Consider the following 19,590-nt stretch of genomic DNA (forward strand, 5'->3'; position numbering starts at 1 on the left):
AGGGATACTTGTAGCATCAACCATAGGTAATACTTCCAAGCACGAACACAGTTGTGTGCAAAAAAGTGGCCGCCAAGAAATGGATCATTTCTTATAAGCCAGTTCATAGTTTAAGAAATGTGTATTCATAACAAAACGTAGTCGAAAGGTAAAACAATAATTGTGTAACACATGAAATGTGGTTGGTTTTCCCATATCTTGTAAAATGGCTTTGTAGGAAGGATTTTTCTTCAAGACCGCCATACAAACTCTTCTGTACCTATAACTGCAACTCTCCCCCCTCCCTGGCCAAATAACTTCTTGTGTTGTGTGCCCTAATATTTTAATATCCTTTTTGGCAGGATGTTCTGGAGTTTGTTGGTTGGGAGCTGATAAGTATTATGTCCCAAGATTGCACCAGTCTTGCTGAAAGCATGCCGTTATTACAAGAAATAGCTGAGGTTTTGATTCTTGAGTGCAACCTTATTTGAAATAGAAGTCGTTTTTAAGAATTAATTGGATTTTTTTTCTGAATCAGAGATGCAATCCTAAGGAGGTGTGCCTTGGTGTGGTTGAGAGAATGGACTCTACACATTCTTCTGAGATTTTTATTTCCCTTCTGCCAATACTGCAAAAAGGTAGGTTTTAAGACCTAGGGATAGTAGTTTAAGAAATGTTATATCTTCCATCTCGGACTTGAACACAACAGGGCAGTGGCTAGCATTGTGCTAGGGATGTAAGTGCTATGGGTCACCCTGTGGAATATGCCTGATGGGGGTTTTTAGGGGTCAAAATCAGGCCTCAGGTATTTTTAAGGGATATCCGATAAAAAATAGGCTTTTCTCTTAGAAATGGTATTTTTTAGGGCTTCTGAGTTATTTTCAGGGTAGCAATTTTTGGTTGTGCAGGCATTTTTAGGGGTATTTTTCGAAGATCCCGACAAGCATCCCTATCACTTAACCTAGGGAAACCCCCAAGGGAATATGTTATATCTGAGTTATCTATACAAGCAAAGAGCTCAAACAGACAATCCTCAGTGGAGGCTGCTTCATGTATAGCTCCTTTGCAGGTTGCTTAAGATTTTGCTGTTCTTAATTATTTTATTTTCCTATTCATCCTGTTAGATTTGTCATGAATTGTCATGTCAAACCCATGTCTAAGGCCGCCAGGAGAATGATTCAACCAGGCCTCAAAATACTTGGGAGGGGGGGCTTGATAAGGGATATTAAGAAAACTAGGGAGGGCACAGCCAAGACCATACTGGTCCTTATTGGTGCCTATTGGTCTCTATCCCTATTTTATGCCTTTTTTCAAACTATTGCTATCTACTCCAAGTGAGAGATTTAATCCACTATTGGATTGATCTTATGTATCAAAGCGATTTACTAAGTTCAGTACTATTACTATTTTTTTGGCTCTTCATATTTTTTGGACTGTTTTCAAGCTTTCCAAAATAACACTAAGATCACTCTTCAACTTCAGCCCTGACAAGACTCAAGTCTGGCAGATCAAAGTTTATCAAGATGTCCTTACCTCAGATAAGTTCTCATCTTGGCACAGAGAAAGGGAGGAGCCTAAATCATCATGTCATTGAAGCCTCTGTCAGTTTCTTAGATCATCTTGTTCAAGATGTCTCACCACTATCACCTGTATCGCCTGACCAGGTACTTTTTAAAGAATCTCTGTTTCATATGGTTCCATAGAATCCTATTATTAATTTGGATGGAGAAGTTTGTGCAAAGCGCTACGGTTAATTAAAATTGAACTTTACAGAAATAGAGTTGATTGGCAGGCATATGATAGATAAATCTGAGTTCCGCTGTGGGCCAAAATCATAACGTTGAAAATCACAGTAAAGCTCAACAGCGACAGTTGGATGATCTTCAATTCTGATTGGTCTAAGACTGCATTTTTTTTCTTGTTGCTTTGGGTTAAATGATATTATGTTATCCTGCCTAATTCAAAAAGCCAGACAAAATGATGGCAACAATAGCCGAAATACAGTAATGTAGCATTTATAACACTATTTATCATGAATAAATTATTGTTTTCTTTATTTGTGAGAAGTAAGGAGAAAGTTTGTGTTAACAGGTTAGAGTTTAAATTGTGGTGAGCTCAAATTCCTCATGTTTTCAGATAGTAGAAGTGTTTACTTACTTGTGTACTTTTTGTTTACTTCACTGCACTGTCCATCTTGAAAACACAGTGTGTATCTATCAGATTCTATATCCAATAAACTCAAGAATGGGAATATGATTTTAATTATTTTTGACAAATTCAATGTACAGAATAGATCATTTCCATTTTATTTATTCATATCTTTTCTTATATTTTAAGTCAACAGCAGAAACAACAGGTGAAAATGAACAAGCTAAGGAAGCTCTTACTAAATGGTAAAATGTTCTTCTTTGTTGTTGATTCAGTACAAAAATTTTTCTTTTTATAAAACTCCCATTCTTTTTACTTCTCTTTTCTCTGCTTCCGTTCCCTTATCATATTTAATCCTTTTTTCACTTTTCTTCTCACACTTCTTTTCTTTTTGTTGCTTTTCTTTTTCTGTTTCTTCTTTCTTTTTCCTATTTTTCAATAAAAAGATTTAAATGTTGTCAGAATAAGTTTAATATTCTGATCTTTGTGTAGTTTGGTGCGTATTCTTGGGCATCCTCTCGCATCAACGCACCTCTCTACTCATACCAGTGATGAAATGTTTGGGAAAACCACAGACGATGAGAATCACAGATGTCATGCACAAGCCGTGTTGGTAAGGAATGACCATTATTACATTTGCCACACTTATAATTGACCTTAGAGTCATTAGCAGCATATGTACTGTAAAGAATAATAACTTTTGATGGTCCTAATAACAAATGACCCACTTTTGAGTAGGCACAGCACAACCCATGCACCCTCCTGTGTATGCACCTACAAAGTCATGATACAGTACACTCTTTTTTTAATAAGAATGTATAATTTTCAGTTTAAAGGCTGAATATGTTCTTAACGATGTTCTTAAATTTTATGCAGTGGTTATATGCCTGACAGTCAGGACAGGTCTTGGATGGACTAAATGCCCAAGAGTTTTCAATTTATTCAAATAACTCAGTCTTCGTAGTGAGTTCAAAGTATTCTATATTTGTTGAAAAAGGGCAAGCGAATCTGAATTGAGCTTTGTTGTTGGTATTGAATGCTTTCCGTTGTCTGTGTACACGATAAAATCGTAATTTTAGTTTCTACGTATCTACAGCTCTCAATTTACGAAAATACCGCGGCAAATTGTCTTCCTAGTGATGAATTCAAAGTATTTTATATTTGTCGAGAAAGGGTAAGCAATCTGAATTCAGCTTTGTTGTCGGTATTGAATATTTTTCCTTGCTTGTATACACTGTCTTTGAACACATTTCCCGTTATGTAGCAGATAAAATTGAAGTGTCACTAAAATAGCGATTTTATGGTATATACAAGCAAGGAAAAACTTTCAATTCCGACAACAAAGCTCAATTCAAAATCGCTTGCCCTTTTTAAACAAATATAGGATAATTTGAACTCACTTGGTTCACAAATTATTGTCTTATTTGAATAAATTTGAAACTGTCGGGCATTTAGTCCATTGAAGTCCTGTCCCAACTGTAGGGCATATAGCCACTGTGTAAATTTTAATAAAGAATATAATACCCAATGAATTATCAGGACGAGAATTAGAATAATGACCAATAACAAATAAGGTTGTTACTATGAGCACTATTTGATTATTCATTTTAGAATGCATCAAGACTAAAAAAGAAAAGTTTTTTCTGCTATCTGAGCCTCGGCATGTTCTTAGCATGTTCTTAAAATTTGGTGAAATCTCAGGTTGATCTCTGCTAGCACTTTCTTTTAAGTTTTTTTTCCTCCATCAATATTGGGCAAGCTTAGAATAACACTTCACATCATTATCTCAAAAAAACTACTCTATAAAAGACTGACGGTCATAGACCGTCATACAAAACACATACAAAACAGGATGTGGTACTCTTTCATAGTTTATTAGTTGACTACCCCCTGTTGCAATTTTATTACTCCCTCCTGTCACATATTAAAAGGGGACTGATTTTATCAGGTGGACCCTGGAATTGTTTAGGACTAGTTGGTATTCTTTATTTGAGTAGCCAACTTGTCTTAAAGGGGCATTGTCACCAGTTTACTTCCGGCGGATTGCGTAACAATCTCAGATTATTTTAACAGAAAATGCGATTATTTAAAAAATTTAAAAGCAGTGTGTCTACTTGTTTGAGGAGTTTCTTTGAGGATATGACTGATAATTTAAAGCATATGGCCTCTTAAATACCACAAATTTCAATAGATTCATTTGTCTCTTGTCGGTTGATGTTTCCGATGACCCACCTAGTTTGCAATGCAATTAAAACATTCCTCAATTATAAAGAGAAAGAAACTTCTAAATTCTAATTATTTCTAAAGAGCTTCTATGAAAGAAAGACCCACACAGGATATCTTTATTTCTAAAAGGTTTATCTGGTATTGGTTTCTTTGCCCGTTGACAGGGTATGCTCGGTAGACTCCAGTGTCAACCAATGAACTTGATAGAGCATGCATCCAGGCACCCTTCATCCTATGTTACACACGAGAAATTAAAAGATGGGGAGACTTGCATCTATGGTAAGTGATATAGGCAGCATATATGTGTTAAGTTGTTAAAAAAGGGTTATATAGTGCCAATTATAACCATGTATAAACATCTTATCTAATCGACAAGAACTTATTGATTAACCAGCAAATAGGTAGTATGCCACCCACTTGAAAATTTTGTCATTTTCAAACATTTGAAATGCTGAAAAATGTTAAACCTAAATAGGAAACAGCGTCATTATGTGCTTCCCACCACCCCCCCCCCCCCCCCCTCCCGACCCTGCTCCCTAAGCAAAGCTAAACTTGTATTTCATGAAATTTTAGCATCACCAAATTTACTGAATTGCGTCTTGGAAGTGAATTCATGTGAAACAATCGCATATTTATCTTAAAAATTTGTTTTGGTCTTGGCCAAAACGCGAAATGTTGCGAAATATTCCGCTTTTTTTCAAAATCGCCAAAATTAGAGTAAGCTTAATTTTTCTTTTTTTGTCTTGCTTGGTATCCCTGTGGTGGTGGTCCTTGTGTCACGCAAGTTTTTCCGGTATTTCTCAGAAGTGATTTTCAGGGTGTGCAAGCTCGAGAGTTTGATTTGTTTATTTGACTTCCTTCTAAAATGGCATGCAACATTATCGACGAGCTGAAGAATAACCTGAAATGCTCAATTTGTGGGGATGTTCTTTCTCAGCCTAAAACACTACCGTGCCTTCACCATTACTGCGCGAAATGCATCGATCCCTGGATCAAAACCTGTTCAGACCAAGGAATAAACTCCACTTGTCCTGAATGTCGAAGTCCCTTCAAGCCAGGCGATGTGAAGGAGAATTTTAGTTTGAACAAAATGCTGGATCTCAGTGAATCTCTAGAGAAGCTGAGCACGAGTGAAAGCGGGAATAATAATGATTTATGTGATAATTGTTTTGGGTCCGAAAAAATAGCATACTTTTGCTATGATTGCGAGTGCCTTGTGTGCAAAACTTGCTTGGAAAGACACGGTGGACATTCCACAACAAGCAAAGATGGTGCTCTAGCCGAAACAAAAATAGCAACGGAAGATAAAGTGAAGAAAATGGAGAAAGTTTTGTTTGATTACAGATTCCTTTTGGACAAGTCGAACTTTGAACTACAACAACACTCACAACACATAGAAGCGGTTCGCAAAAACGCTGTAGAAAGCATAACAAGTGCTATAATAAAACTCAAAGATTTTCAAACAGAAGTGGAATCCAAGACAAAAGAAGTAAAAGATAGTGAGCAATCTAGGTTTCGTTCATTAAAAGATGACATAAGTCCCAAGGCTGTTCAATTACAAAGCTACATCACTCATCTAAAAAGCCTTCTTTTGAAAAACTCTGCTGGGGAGTTTTTAAAGGAGCGTTCAGCCATCGCTAAACTTGGTGAAGATTTGTTGAGCCAGCCGGAACCACAGGCCTCCCCTATTCATCAGATGGTATTGTACCGACCGAGCCCTACCCCAAATACAGCACAACTGATTGGTCAGTTCAGTGTCCATCAAGGTTAGTACCCTTCATTCTGAGCAGATGGTTCCACAACAAGTGAAATAAGTGTGTGTTTTACTCCTTTTATTTCTTTTTTGATTCAATGTTTGTTTGTTTTTTTCAGTTAAAAGACCCAATGCCGAAAATGAAGACAAGAAACCATCTTTGGGGCCAAAGACAAGTACAGAAACATACAGTATGTATAAGAGCTGCGACGTCTGTTTTTTTTTTTTTTTTTTTTTTGCTATCCTGATGCCGCTTGGGACATTAGTGTGATGACTGTTTTATTGTTTAATCTTCTTACAGGCCTACCCAACAGACCTACAGTACCATTTAGGGTAAGTCTTTTTGCTTATACATAACACAGGGAGCTTCCTGTTTACTGTTCGAAATAAGTTTTGTTTTGCGATCTTTGCAGTGTTATTGATTTAGAAGTTAGATCATATGTATAAGACAATATATATAATATATAGAGACAACGGCTGAAGCTGACATAGGGGGTTGGTAAAAATTCAGATTTCAAATAAAAAGTCCCACCCTCACTCTTGTGTCTATGTCTCTATTAAGCCTTCTCTCTCTCCATTAGCGCAGCCCTACACCCATCCCTGCGCCTCTCTTTCTCTGAGGAAATTAAATGTAGTGCAAGGGCAGGTAAAGACCAGATATGTTGCCCTTAGAAAGCATGTTGGAAATATTAATTTCAAGAAACATCGGAAGATATACTGAAAATAGAAATGATATCTTTTAATGTTACTGACTGTAAGAAACACATTTTATCTCAACCTGGTTTGATGCAATTAATAAGAGTGGAGGATAAATTTCTGGTGCATTTTTAAAAACCTCCCCCCCCCCTATTTTCAGCCCTTGTCTGTGATTTTTATTTTTTTATTTTGTCTTCCAAATCGAATGGCAACTGAGCACGAGTGAAAGCGGGAATAATAATGATTTATGTAATAATTGTTTTGTGTCCGAAAAAATAGCATACTTTTTCTATGATTACGAGTGCCTTGTCTGTGATTTTTATTTTGTCTTCCAAACCCAATGGCAATATATACAGTAGAAACCTGCATGTAAGAAGCTGGTAATAAAAAAAAACTTACGCTAACTAACAGTGCTGTAGTAGGTCCAGAAATATCGGCGGGGGAAGGGGGGGGAGCACAACACAGAAACATTAAGGAAATATTAGTTGGCACAGCCAAGCCAATACTGGTCGTTTCCTGATATCTTTTAAAAAGATTGGGGGATACTTGCCCCCAGTGCCCCCACCCCTTTCTACAGTCGTGAACTAATGTCAGTCTAATGACACAACATTGGTCAACGTTGGGATTGTTTCTGATCCCTCCACTTATCTGCACAGCCTCCTTGCCGGGTCTCCGGAGATTCGGGATTCCTGTGGAAGAGGGAAAAGAGAAAGGAGAGCCGGCAGCAAGACCCTTAGTTTTTGCATGGCCGCCCCCTTCACGCTTGACCTCCCGTGTCAAATGAAAGTGTCAGTAGCTGTCAAATCGAACCAATCACAGCCGTTCGAAAAGTAGACAAAATGGCCAATGAGCAACAAGCGGCCGATCAAAATACTCGCTTGACTCGTAAACCCGTGAATTTTAGAAATAATAGAGCGTATTTACAAATGGAAGGAATGTAAACTTAACACCAACAAAAACAGCAATTATAAGCACACTCCCTACTCAAGTTAACGACTTCAGTCGAATTTGGAAGGTGGGACTCCGAGTGAAATACGGAATTCTAAGAAGTTTCAAGTTATTATTCTACCAAAAATATTTTTCTTTCTTCGCGAAGGCCAGTGCCAGAAAGAAATCCTCCTTTAACTTCGAATATCAAGACATCAGTGCACATCAAGGTCGTCTCATCAACAACGATCGCACTTAGATTTCGGAACGGAGAGGTCGCTTTAGCGCTGATCTAAACTCGGAGGAATAAACTTCTTCAGAGAAATAATCTCTAATTTCTAATAATAACTCTAATTTAAGACTTGTTTCCGAGGCTTTCTGCCTCCTTGATCTTGTCGCATATCAACCCTAAGAGGGAACAAATGACTAAACTTTTGGGACTTTCAGACAGACTCGAAGCTCATGGCGCTTACAAATACTTGGTAATAAATAAAGCTTTTACCAAAGGCCCGTTAAATCCCTAAAGAGCGGAGACTCTATAACAGACTTCTTTTCGTAATAATTGCAATCTTTAAGACTTAAAACTGGTTCTGAAATAGACACAGAGTGCTCAGTCGAAGGACGAGCCTAGGCCTATTTTAGATTTTGTCACATTCAGGGCTTCTGGAATTACGCGCTAGTGCGGAAGCGCGTAATTTGGCTTTCTCCGCGTAATCCGCGTAATCCACAAATTTCCGCGTAATCCCACGTAATTTGGCTAAATTTTGAAAGACAAAACATTTAAGTGCATTAAAGCTGATGTGTTCTTTTAGGGTTCTTACCTCTATTTCTCGTAAAAAAAAAGACAGATATTCTTTGTAAGAGTGCGATATTTCGAACTGAATTTCGAAAACTAATAAAATGACTAGGCGTTTTCTGCTAAACCGCGAAGGCCTAGGACTAATAATAAAATACCTTTTTTAATTGGCTGGTGGCTAGGATCCAATGAAAACTCGCCTAAGATATTTTCGCGCAAAAAATTAACCTTTTCAAGTTATTCCGTGCTTTCCTTCGGTACAAAATGTAGTTTGGGCGTATTAGTTGATATTCCGTGTAATTTAGCGCTTAATTCAGTAAAGAATCCCGCAAAATTTTGATTTTAAAAGAAAAATGAATTGCAAAATCCCGCGTAATTTAGCACGTAATGATTGATTTTCCGGCGTAATTTAGCAAAGAATCCCGCGTAATTTTGAGGGGTTTTTTTCCGCGTAATTCCAGAAGCCCGTCATTATTTAATGACCTGTAGAAATTAGCCAATCAGCGTGCCCCGTTCGTCAGCGAACGAAAACATGCAAAAAATATGCGGTCTTGCTGCCGGCTCTCCTTTTCCCTTTCCTTTGCCACAGGAATCCCGAATCTCCAGAGAGCTGGCTAGCAGGCTATTATCTGCAAGGGGCTGACCAATCATCCAATGGATTAAAGCCGCATTGTCACCAGTTTACTTCCGGTCGATTACGTAGCAATCTCCGATGATTTTTAACGGAAAATGCGAAAAATATTTCAAAATATTGAAAGCAGTGTGTTTATTAGAAGTTTCTTTTAGGATGTGATTGATAATTTAGAGCGGATGGCCTGTTTAATATCTCGGATTTTAATAGATTCTTTTGTATTTTAACGGTTGAGGTTTCCGTCGGACCTCCGGAAGTAAACTGGTGACAATGCGGCTTTAAGGCATTCCTGCTTATTTGCTGATGTGTTTTGTGCTCTAGATTATTTGTGAAACTGACCAAATGGTGATAAATGGAGTCACAACTAATATAATGACGCAATTCCAATCCACTGCTGTCATGAGTGAATATGAAAACATTAGTTTTGAGGTATGTTCAGCCCTGAGTATAATATGATTGCACTGTATACAAGTATCCAGTAGATTTTTAGCCTTAGTGTTTTACACCTTTACCAAATAATATACTTCTTTACTATTTTCAGGTTGTTTATGTTCATGGCCTCTGTAGGCTTGATTGAGACTAATAAATAAATGAGACGGGTGTGGGTGCCCTGTGTTGATCAAGAATTAAACGTGGAGGTGTTAGGGTTATCTTTTGCAGCTATCATACACCTATTTCAAATAAGGTTGCACTCCTAGAGTAACCCGCAGTGTCGTAACCCGCAGTGCTTCTGGGGTATCAAATAAATAATAAAATAAGTGTAAATCAAAACAAACACTGGTTGAGAAAGCTTTAGAATTCTTGTTTATGTACCCTAAAGTTCAAATGGCGTTCAGAGACCAGGATTCAGCCATTTATGCATTACCCATGAACCACTGCGGGATACTATACATTCATGGGTGCAACCTTAATCGAAATAGGTGTATACAGCAGAAAAAATGTATAAGTATGACTTTTCTACTTAAAGAAGAGATATTCAAAGATATTTGTATGATAGAGAAAATGCACAAAGTTGAGAAGAGATGAAATCAAAATTATATCTAATATATAGATTTTGCCAAGTGGAAAATGAAAATTGCGGCTGTAGTTAGAAGTGTCAAAGTTGTCAAACTGAATTGGTGACTTATCGTGCATTTATGTCCTTCAACCATTTCGCAACAACAAATTACTTTTTTCAATACATAAGCCTTAAAGAAGGCCAATCACGCCGCCATTTTATGCTCCTTTATGCTCCTGCTCAATGGCGATACACAAAAAGCATAAATTTCCATCATCTTATTCAAGCAAGTAACCAAGATATTCTCAATAAAATATTGTCAATAACATATCAGACTCCATTCGTAGATTGTTATTTTGAGGTTTCCTTACGAATGAACCGCTGTATTTTCAATGATAAACAATATCAAAGGAGGGGGTGATCGACATTCTTTAAAAAAAATCTTTTTCATTTTACAGGAATTGCGTTTAGATGATTATCAGCTCGGGCGCAGAGTTCCAAGCGGCGTATTCAATCAGGCTGTGACACTGCCAAGTATGTTTGAAAAAAACCTGGGATGTACGGCTGTGTTACTTCCAGCGTCCTCTATAAGACCTCATCGTCTTGTGAACAAATTAAAAAGACAGAGCAAGTGAAAGGCAGAGGTTATACAGAAACCTTTATTGCTTTTATGTACCTGATGTGACATTTGTTATTGTCGGGCTTCCTGTGGCATGAGCCTGAGTTTGGTCAGCAGATTGTTAATTAGACTAGCGTGTTAATTAGAATAGCGGCCATTTTGTTTATGCTCGCTTTATTGTAAGCACTGTTTTATGTTGAGTAAAGTCTCACTATGGTTACTACATCAACAAATTGTCAAAGAAGAAATTTCCCTAGCACGCTTCGAAAGGATTGTGAAGTTTTGATGGTATCTATAGTATGGTACCGAATTTGTATGGAATTTATCTCTTTTTTTTTTTCATTTCTTATACTTGAAAATTTGAGAAGCGCATGACTGTACAGATGGATATTAGACTTTGTCTGCCCATGACGGTACAGATAGATATTAGGCCTTTCTGAAAGGTTTCATCCTTTTATTATTTTCCAAATCATTTTTTCTAACTTTAAAATCAGTCACTGTCAGAAAGAATGGTTAAGAAGCTATTAAATATCGTATTTATGAATTCTAGATTTTCTCATTTTAAGCCAAATTATAATAACTGACTTTGGTAAGTGAAAATGGTATTTAAATGGCTTTATTTAATAGATCATGTAAACACAGTGTTTTAATATCAGCCTTAGTATTTACCTTTAGTATTGTGGATTTACATGTAACTGAAACAATGAATAGAAATAAAAATAATAAAATACCAATTCAATCTGTTTGTTCCCAATATTAGATTTGTAATATTAAAACTTGCATTAGCGGGCTTGTTGTTATCAATGTTGTGTTCTGTTTGCATTAAATCGAAAGTTTTGATTACGATAAAATGTTTGCATCGCCGATTCTCTCCCGATTGAGCTTTTACGAATTTCCCCTATCCATCGTAGATTGCTGCCAAGAAACAAAAGAATTTCACCCTGTCAAAATTTGGTTGTTTTTAAGGCAAGGGCACCACCGTCTTCTTTGATGTTTGGCTCTCCTGATGCAAACGGCCCTTATTATATGAAATCCCTTATACGTGAGGTGATTATTTAAAGAAATAACAAGAAAAAGCAGATTTAGATATCAGTCCTGTATGCGACTATCCTGTGATAGCCCAATTTAGATACTTAGGCAAAAAAGTGGGTCATTTCTTATTGAGTATCCTCAAATATACTAACCTTTTTCCATATGATACCTACAACTCCGCACTCCACACACCCCAACCAATCCGATTTGAGACGTCGTTGAATCTAAATCTCAACTCAAGCGTACGAAATTGTAATTACGCTTCTTCTATCCTGGGATTCAACTTCAGAGGCCTCAATGTTAAAAATCCCCCCAGGCGCGTTCCCAGGATTGGCCGAGTGAATGAGCCCAGTCTAGGTGTCGTATGGAAAAATAGTATTTGAAGATTTCTTAAATAAAAATGACCCACTTTTGGCCGCCAAGAGTGGTTTTCATTAACCCGTGAACTACACTTTTAGCTTATTGCCCCCCCCCTTATTTCACTTTATGCGATGTAAGTCCATTGTTTTCTTTTGTGTTTTCCTGACTATTATACTTTGGCTATCACAATTTGTTTCACGAGTTAATGAAAACCAATCAATTCTAATTTGGCTTTATAGCTGGCATAATTATTCTGGACAGGATTCTTTTTAGTTGCCTTAGCGATACGAAGCTAAAACACGACTCCGCTGTCCCTGTTTCCCAATCAGACTAAATGAAACTGTGCTTCTTTATACTATCTGAACCGCTTTCTATTGTTCTTGTCCCAGAATTGAAGATCTTTGGGTACGTTCATCTCAAACAATTTTAGTGTTCTTGTCATGTTTTGATGTCTTTCCGATAATGTCTCCCAAGTTCAAAGCTAAATGCTAGCTGCAGAGCCGATCTAGAGCCAATCTATTATCATAGCATAATTTAGCATCTAGAAATACCAGAGTGGGCCCAGAGAAAAATGACAAAACCCTTGTCCATCTTTATAAAATACTAGCTATTTTGAGATAGGAAGTGATTGTGTTTTACTGTGTTAGGACTTGAGATAACTAGAGAAATGGTGTTAGTCCTCCCCACCCCCACCCCCCATGGTGGCCTGTGTACTCACTGTGTACTCACTGATGTGCGAAACGTTTTGTCGAATTACTCGATTTGTCTCAGCCTGTTGCTTGATATATGTGATTTATTTTCAGAGGGTGAACTGTCGCTGGTGGGTCTTAGCTGCTATAGTTATCTGGTATTTGTCGAAGAAATGCCATGTGGGCACATACCCAAAGTATACAGGTGAAGTATCCAAGGGGTATTGTGAAATGGTGATAACTAGGTGTCTGTTGCCATGGTAATTGTAGAATGAATGACATGATTAGTATAATAGTGTTGATGATGGTGACAGAAATGTTGCTTTTGATGGATACTGCAATTGAGATGATGTTTTTGATGGTGGTGATGATAATGGTAGTTTTGGTGAATATGGTGTTGTAGTATAAGATGACATGATCACTATAATAAGGAAGATAATGGTCACAGTGGCAATGGCAATGGCGATGGCATTTGCAATGATGATAATGACGACGACGATGGCAGTTTTGGTGATATAAATTATGATAATTATAGTGATATACTAATAGTGATGATAAGGTTGATCTGGTGTTCATGGTGATCATGATGATGGCAGTGGTGATGGTAATGGTAGTTTTGATGGTAAAAAAATATAAATAAATAACATTTATATGGTCGTGCTAATGAGGATGATTGTGAAAGCACTGATGACTATGTTTGCTGGTTGTGGTAAAATATGATTTTTAACTCGTGAATGCTTGCAAAACATTTACGAGTTATTGGAGGGACTTCTCTGTGTCACTCGATCGTCGGATGGTTGGATGGATCATCCGTAAACTTTTTTGTGGTCTTTCTGTGCTTTCGCAACACAGCAATTTCTAGATCTTCCTGTAAACTTCCGGTGACCAGCTTCCGGTTAAAGCTTAGTACTATAAAAGAGCCTTGTCATCAACCTGTGACCGCTACGGTCATAACGTGTTATAGCCGGAAAGTATATATAAGCTAGTTTTTCAGAAAAGTCTCCAATGTGGGTTGAGCGTGCGCATGCGCCTTCGTCACTGAAATCAATCGATCTTCTAGGGCTCAGTTGTTTTTTTTTTTCCATAATTTTTTTTAAAGGTTAAGTACTAAATATCAAACAAAACTCGTTCAAAGACGTTTATTCATCGAATAACGATTTTGCGCCTTTCTAGAATGTTGACATGCTTGAAACACATTGTATGACTGTAGCTTGATTAATTATGTCGGGTATTTAACTTTTGTTTTCGGAACAAAACATCACATCGAAAAGAGAAGACATTTTTATGTACTCTCAGCATCTTGGATGTGTTCATCCTTTGTCCAAAATTCATCCTGTATATCTTTTATGCACACAAGAGCATTTACGAGTTGGCTCACAGAGCCCTTTGATTCCAATCGTATTGGTTGTTATTATGCTAATGTTAGTGCGGATGTTACCAATGTAAAGTGCAGTGGCCGATCCAGTCTCTGAAAAGGAGAAATATGAAAATAAACACGAAAGAGAGGGATGTTGCCAAAAATTTTCCAGAAATAATTGATATGGGGTTTGGATAGTCAGCCAGTCTGCCCTTGATCGGTCCTTGTGTCGATGTTAGCAAAGGATAGATCAGTCCTTGTGTCGATGTTAGCAAAGGATAGATAGGTCCTTGTGTCGATGTTAGCAAAAATATATCAGTCCTTGTGTCGATGTTAGCAAAAGATAGATCGGTCCTTGTGCCGATGTTAGCAAAGGATAGAACTGTTCTTGTGTCGATGTTAGCAAAGAATAGATCAGTCTTTGTGTCGGTGTTAGCAAAGAATAGATCAGTCCTTATGTCGATGTTAGCAAAGGATAGATAGGTCCTTGTGTCGATGTTAGCAAAAATATATCAGTCCTTGTGTCGATGTTAGCAAAGGATAGATAGGTCCTTGTGTCGATGTTAGCAAAGAATAGATCAGTCCTTGTGTCGGTGTTAGCAAAGGATAGAACAGTCCTTGTGTCGATGTTAGCAAAGGATAGATCAGTCCTTGTGTCGATGTTAGCAAAGGATAGATAGGTCCTTGTGTCGATGTTAGCAAAAATATATCAGTCCTTGTGTCGATGTTAGAAAAAGATAGATCGGTCCTTGTGCCGATGTTAGCAAAGGATAGAACAGTCCTTGTGTCGATGTTAGCAACGAATAGATCAGTCTTTGTGTCGGTGTTAGCAAAGGATAGATCAGTCCTTGTGTCGATGTTAGCAAAGAATAGATCAGTCCTTGTGTCGATGTTAGCAAAGGATAGATAGGTCCTTGTGTCGATGTTAGCAAAAATATATCAGTCATTGTGTCGATGTTAGCAAAAGATAGATCGGTCCTTGTGTCGATGTTAGCAAAGGATAGAACAGTCCTTGTGTCGATGTTAGCAAAGAATAGATCAGTCCTTGTGTCGATGTTAGCAAAGGATAGAACAGTCCTTGTGTCGATGTTAGCAAAGGATGGAACAGTCCTTGTGTCGATGTTAGCAAAGGATAGATCAGTCCTTGTGTCGGTGTTAGCAAAGAATAGATCAGTCTTTGTGTCGGTGTTAGCAAAGGATAGATCAGTCCTTGTGTCGATGTTAGCAAAGGATAGATCAGTCCTTGTGTCGATGTTAGCAAAGGATAGATAGGTCCTTGTGTCGATGTTAGCAAAGGATAGATCAGTCCTTGTGTCGGTGTTAGCAAAGAATAGATCGGTCCTTGTGTCGGTGTTAGCAAAGGATAGATCAGTCCTTGTGTCGATGTTAGCAAAGAATAGATCAGTCCTTGTGTCGATGTTAGCAAAGGATAGAGAGGTCCTTGTGTCGATGTTAGCAAAAATATATCAGTCATTGTGTCGATGTTAGCAAAAGATAGATCGGTCCTTGTGTCGGTGTTAGCAAAGGATAGAACAGTCCTTGTGTCGATGTTAGCAAAGGATAGATCAGTCCTTGTGTCGGTGTTAGCAAAGGTTAGATCGGTCCTTGTGTCGGTGTTAGCAAAGGATAGAACAGTCCTTGTGTCGATGTTAGCAAAGGATAGATCAGTCCTTGTGTCGATGTTAGCAAAGGATATATCAGTCCTTGTGTCGGTGTTAGCAAAGGCTAGATCGGTCCTTGTGTCGATGTTAGCAAAGGATAGATCAGTCCTTGTGTCGATGTTAGCAAAGGATATATCAGTCCTTGTGTCGGTGTTAGCAAAGGCTAGATCGGTCCTTGTGTCGATGTTAGCAAAGGATAGATCGGTCCTTGTGTCGATGTTAGCAAAGGCTAGATCGGTCCTTGTGTCGATGTTAGCAAAGGATAGATCAGTCCTTGTGTCGGTGTTAGCGAAGGATAGATCAGTCCTTGTGTCGGTGTTAGCAAAGGATAGATCGGTCCTTGTGTCGGTGTTAGCAAAGGATAGAACAGTCCTTGTGTCGGTGTTAGCAAAAGATAGATCATACTTTGTGTCGGTGTTAGCAAAGGATAGAACAGTTCTTGTGTCGGTGTTAGCAAAGGATAGATCAGTCCTTGTGTCGATGTTAGAAAAGGATAGATCAGTCCTTGTGTCGGTGTTAGCAAAGGATAGATCAGTCCTTGTGTCGGTGTTAGCAAAGGATAGATCGGTCCTTGTGTCGGTGTTAGCAAAGGATAGAACAGTCCTTGTGTCGGTGTTAGCAAAAGATAGATCAGTCCTTGTGTCGGTGTTAGCAAAGAATAGATCGGTCCTTGTGTCGGTGTTAGCAAAGGATAAATCAGTCCTTGTGTCGGTGTTAGCAAAGGATAGAACAGTTCTTGTGTCGGTGTTAGCAAAGGATAGATCAGTCCTTGTGTCGATGTTAGCAAAGGTTAGATCGGTCCTTGTGTCGATGTTAACAAAGGATAGATCAGTCCTTGTGTCGATATTATTGGATGGGTCAGACCTATTGTGTTGATACCTATGGATGTTGAACAAGGATGTTATTGTTTCAGCAATAAATACCTTCTGAGGATCAACATCCCACACATTAGGTGCTTATTAGCAAGGTAAGTTAGATAATAGAACGGAATCATGGCTTCTCAATAAGTTTGTTTTTCTCTTGAGTAGACCCTTCGGAAATTAACTTCTGCATAATATCTTTTTTTAGATTTTTTTTCTCTTCCTTTTCAGGACAGACTCGCATCTTGTTTTCAAAGGACTGGTATGGTTTTAAAATCTTATGCTCCGGCTTCACTTAAAAATTGTTAGTAGAGGAGACTGGTTAGGAAATCCGACAAACTTTAAAGAAAAGGTGCTCTCTTATGTTGAACAACCCTGTCACGTAATCAGGAATGTGCACAAACCAATAGTACTCTACTAGAAAAAATATGGACAAGATTTGTTGATTCGCGTTGTAACCATTGTTTTTATTACTTTGCCTGTTTTATCGCCATTCCATCCTGAGCTCTACAGCCCTCGACAATGAAATTCTATAGAGAGTGGACCTATAACAAGCAATCTCAGCGAGCTTACACGGCGAGCATGATAACATTTATATGAGTCTGCATCAACACTGTGGAGTTTAAAAAAAAAATCAAAGTGCGATATTGATGCAAAGAGCAACCATTCTTCGTTTACTCCATATATTCTCTTGTACTGTACGCTCGACTTGAACACCCACACCGCCACGTAGAAGGGCCAAAAACAAAGCAAAGATCTCGGCCTTTGAAGTTCACCGGGTTTCCTTACCAGTCTTCTCTAATAACTATGACGAAAAAACCTACAATTTTTACCTTAGTGTACTTTTAGCCTGCGAAACAGGTTCTAGAAAAGCGTCTCAGAAAATCTCCCGGAAAAGCCGTTCTGTCGGACGTAGCGCTCGGCTCCAAAATCTGCCCGCTATCGCCTCCGTTTTTCCTGCTCAGCTAACTAAGCTCGACTTTTCCGTCTTTCACACAACTAGCTCCTGTTGAGCAAGCTATAAATTTTCCGAATTTGAATGAGAACTAGGTATCGTTAACTAGGGTTCGTTATCACGGTTTTCGTTTACTTGTTTTCAATAACAATGATGTTGAAATATATTTGATACCATAGAGGCAACGCAGACTACAGACCTCGGATTCGAGCAGTTCCGATGTTTTTTATTTGTTTCGTTCCAGGCATTGCTATCCCTCCTGATGGACAGGCTCGGGCCATCCTCGCTCCATCACCGTTATCTCGACATTTGTATGGTCCAGAAAATGGCAAAGGTGACGGCTTAATGAAAACCATGTGAACCCTGTCACAGCTGGCGCTCTGGACATCCAGCTTACCACATTGTTGTATTACATGGTTAATAGTTTTCTATAAATGCTGACTGCCATTCCACGCTGTAACACGTTGCATTTACTGTATACCATGATTATTATTTTCTTTAATTGTTGACTTATCCCCCGTTACAACATCTTGATGTTCTGCTCAGAGCTATTGCACTCCATATTTAATCGTCTTTTTCAAATACTGTCATTCCCATTTACAACACCTTGTGTACCACGATGTACTGCACTCAATGGCTTATCGTCGTTTTAAATACTTACCGTAATCTCCATCTACAACACCTTAGATGTACTGCACTCCATGGCTTATCATCTTTTCTAAATACTTACCGTCATCTCCATCTACAATACCTTAGATGTACTGCACTACATGGCTTATCGTCTTTTTTAAATACTTACCGTCATCTCCATCTACAACACCTTAGATGTGCTGCACTCCATTGCTTATCATCTTTTCTAAATACTTACCGTCATCTCCATCTACAACACCTTAGATGTACTGCACTCAATGGCTTATCGTCGTTTTTAAATACTTACCGTCATCTCCATCTACAACACCTTAGATGTACTGCAATCAATGGCTTATCGTCGTTTTTAAATACTTACCGTCATCTACATCTACAAACCCCTTAGATGTACTGCACTCCATTGCTTATCATCTTTTTTAAATACTTATTGCCACCCCCTCTTACTATCTACTGCACACCATGGTTAATGTTTTGTTTTGAATGTCACAGGAGCTCATGAATGTGATGACACTGTGTAAGGCAAAACTTCTGGTAAGAATCGTCTGGATCATATAAGACCAGCGCCTGGATCATAAGGATCAGCGCCTGTATCAAAAGGATTAGCGCCTGGATCATTAGGATCAGTGCCTGGATCATTAGAATCTGCGCCTGGATCATTAGGATCAGCGCCTGGATCATAAGGATCAGCGCCTGGCTCATTATGATCAGCGCCTGGATCATTAGAATCCGCGCCTGGATCATAAGGATCAGCGCCTGGATCATAAGGATCAGTGCCTGGATCATAAGGATCAGCGCCTGGATCATAAGGATCAGTGCCTGGATCATTAGGATCAGCGCCTGGATCATAAGGATCAGCGCCTTATGAACACTTTATAGTCTTCGTGCCAAGTAATTGTGTTTATGAAACTGACACCAACCCTTTTTTTGCTTACCAAAACAACTAGAGTGAAAAACTGTCTGCTAATCTTTTATTCAGAGGCAGCGTGCTGTCAAGTTCTTACCGACGTTCCTCTCCAAATTAGATACACGAGGGCGGTATATGTTATTGAGGTATGGCATTGTCATGGTTTTGCTTTTGATCGTGTTCAATGTTTTGAAATGCGCTTTATATGTATAGTTTTCCATTAATTATTATGTTTTATCCCTTATTACTCCTATAGGCTCGCGGCCATGATTTGCTGAGGGGTGGGGGAATGGGAGAGAGCCTTATAATCAGGTGTCACATGGGAAAAAAGGGCTAATATTTGATGATTTTA

At 38.4% G+C, this 19,590-nt stretch overlaps 2 protein-coding genes across 5 annotated transcripts in view; both read left to right on the top strand.

Annotated features, from left to right (window-relative positions):
* The window catches only part of LOC5502113 (glomulin), a 30,923-nt gene that overhangs the window by 2,019 nt on the left and 9,314 nt on the right, over nt 1–19,590 (top strand). For both annotated transcript variants that reach the window (XM_048731134.1, XM_048731135.1), the window contains exons 3-14: nt 342–440; nt 518–617; nt 1,462–1,643; nt 2,317–2,372; nt 2,620–2,740; nt 4,518–4,632; nt 12,968–13,058; nt 16,785–16,838; nt 16,963–16,993; nt 17,931–18,020; nt 18,824–18,865; nt 19,311–19,384. In XM_048731134.1, coding sequence (XP_048587091.1) covers nt 342–440; nt 518–617; nt 1,462–1,643; nt 2,317–2,372; nt 2,620–2,740; nt 4,518–4,632; nt 12,968–13,058; nt 16,785–16,838; nt 16,963–16,993; nt 17,931–18,020; nt 18,824–18,865; nt 19,311–19,384 — 1,055 coding nt within the window. The remainder of the gene's footprint in view (nt 1–341; nt 441–517; nt 618–1,461; nt 1,644–2,316; nt 2,373–2,619; nt 2,741–4,517; nt 4,633–12,967; nt 13,059–16,784; nt 16,839–16,962; nt 16,994–17,930; nt 18,021–18,823; nt 18,866–19,310; nt 19,385–19,590) is intronic.
* Nucleotides 5,018–11,506, top strand: LOC125556667 (tripartite motif-containing protein 10-like). 3 transcript variants are annotated; one of them, XM_032370376.2, is made up of 5 exons: nt 5,019–6,119; nt 6,226–6,297; nt 6,408–6,439; nt 9,478–9,585; nt 10,612–11,506. In XM_032370376.2, exons 1-5 carry the CDS (start codon nt 5,219–5,221, stop codon nt 10,786–10,788), a joined length of 1,290 nt encoding a protein of 429 aa, XP_032226267.2. In that variant the 5' UTR covers nt 5,019–5,218; the 3' UTR covers nt 10,789–11,506. The 3 variants fall into 3 exon arrangements, with proteins under 3 accessions (XP_048587093.1, XP_032226267.2, XP_032226270.2); XM_048731136.1 differs by lacking the exons at nt 9,478–9,585; nt 10,612–11,506 and adding an exon at nt 6,693–7,729 and having other exon boundaries at nt 5,018–6,119; XM_032370379.2 differs by lacking the exons at nt 9,478–9,585; nt 10,612–11,506 and adding an exon at nt 6,688–7,729 and having other exon boundaries at nt 5,021–6,119.

The sequence above is a fragment of the Nematostella vectensis genome, chromosome 8 (genome assembly GCF_932526225.1).
Source record: "Nematostella vectensis chromosome 8, jaNemVect1.1, whole genome shotgun sequence".
Taxonomy (NCBI): Eukaryota; Metazoa; Cnidaria; class Anthozoa; order Actiniaria; family Edwardsiidae; genus Nematostella; species Nematostella vectensis.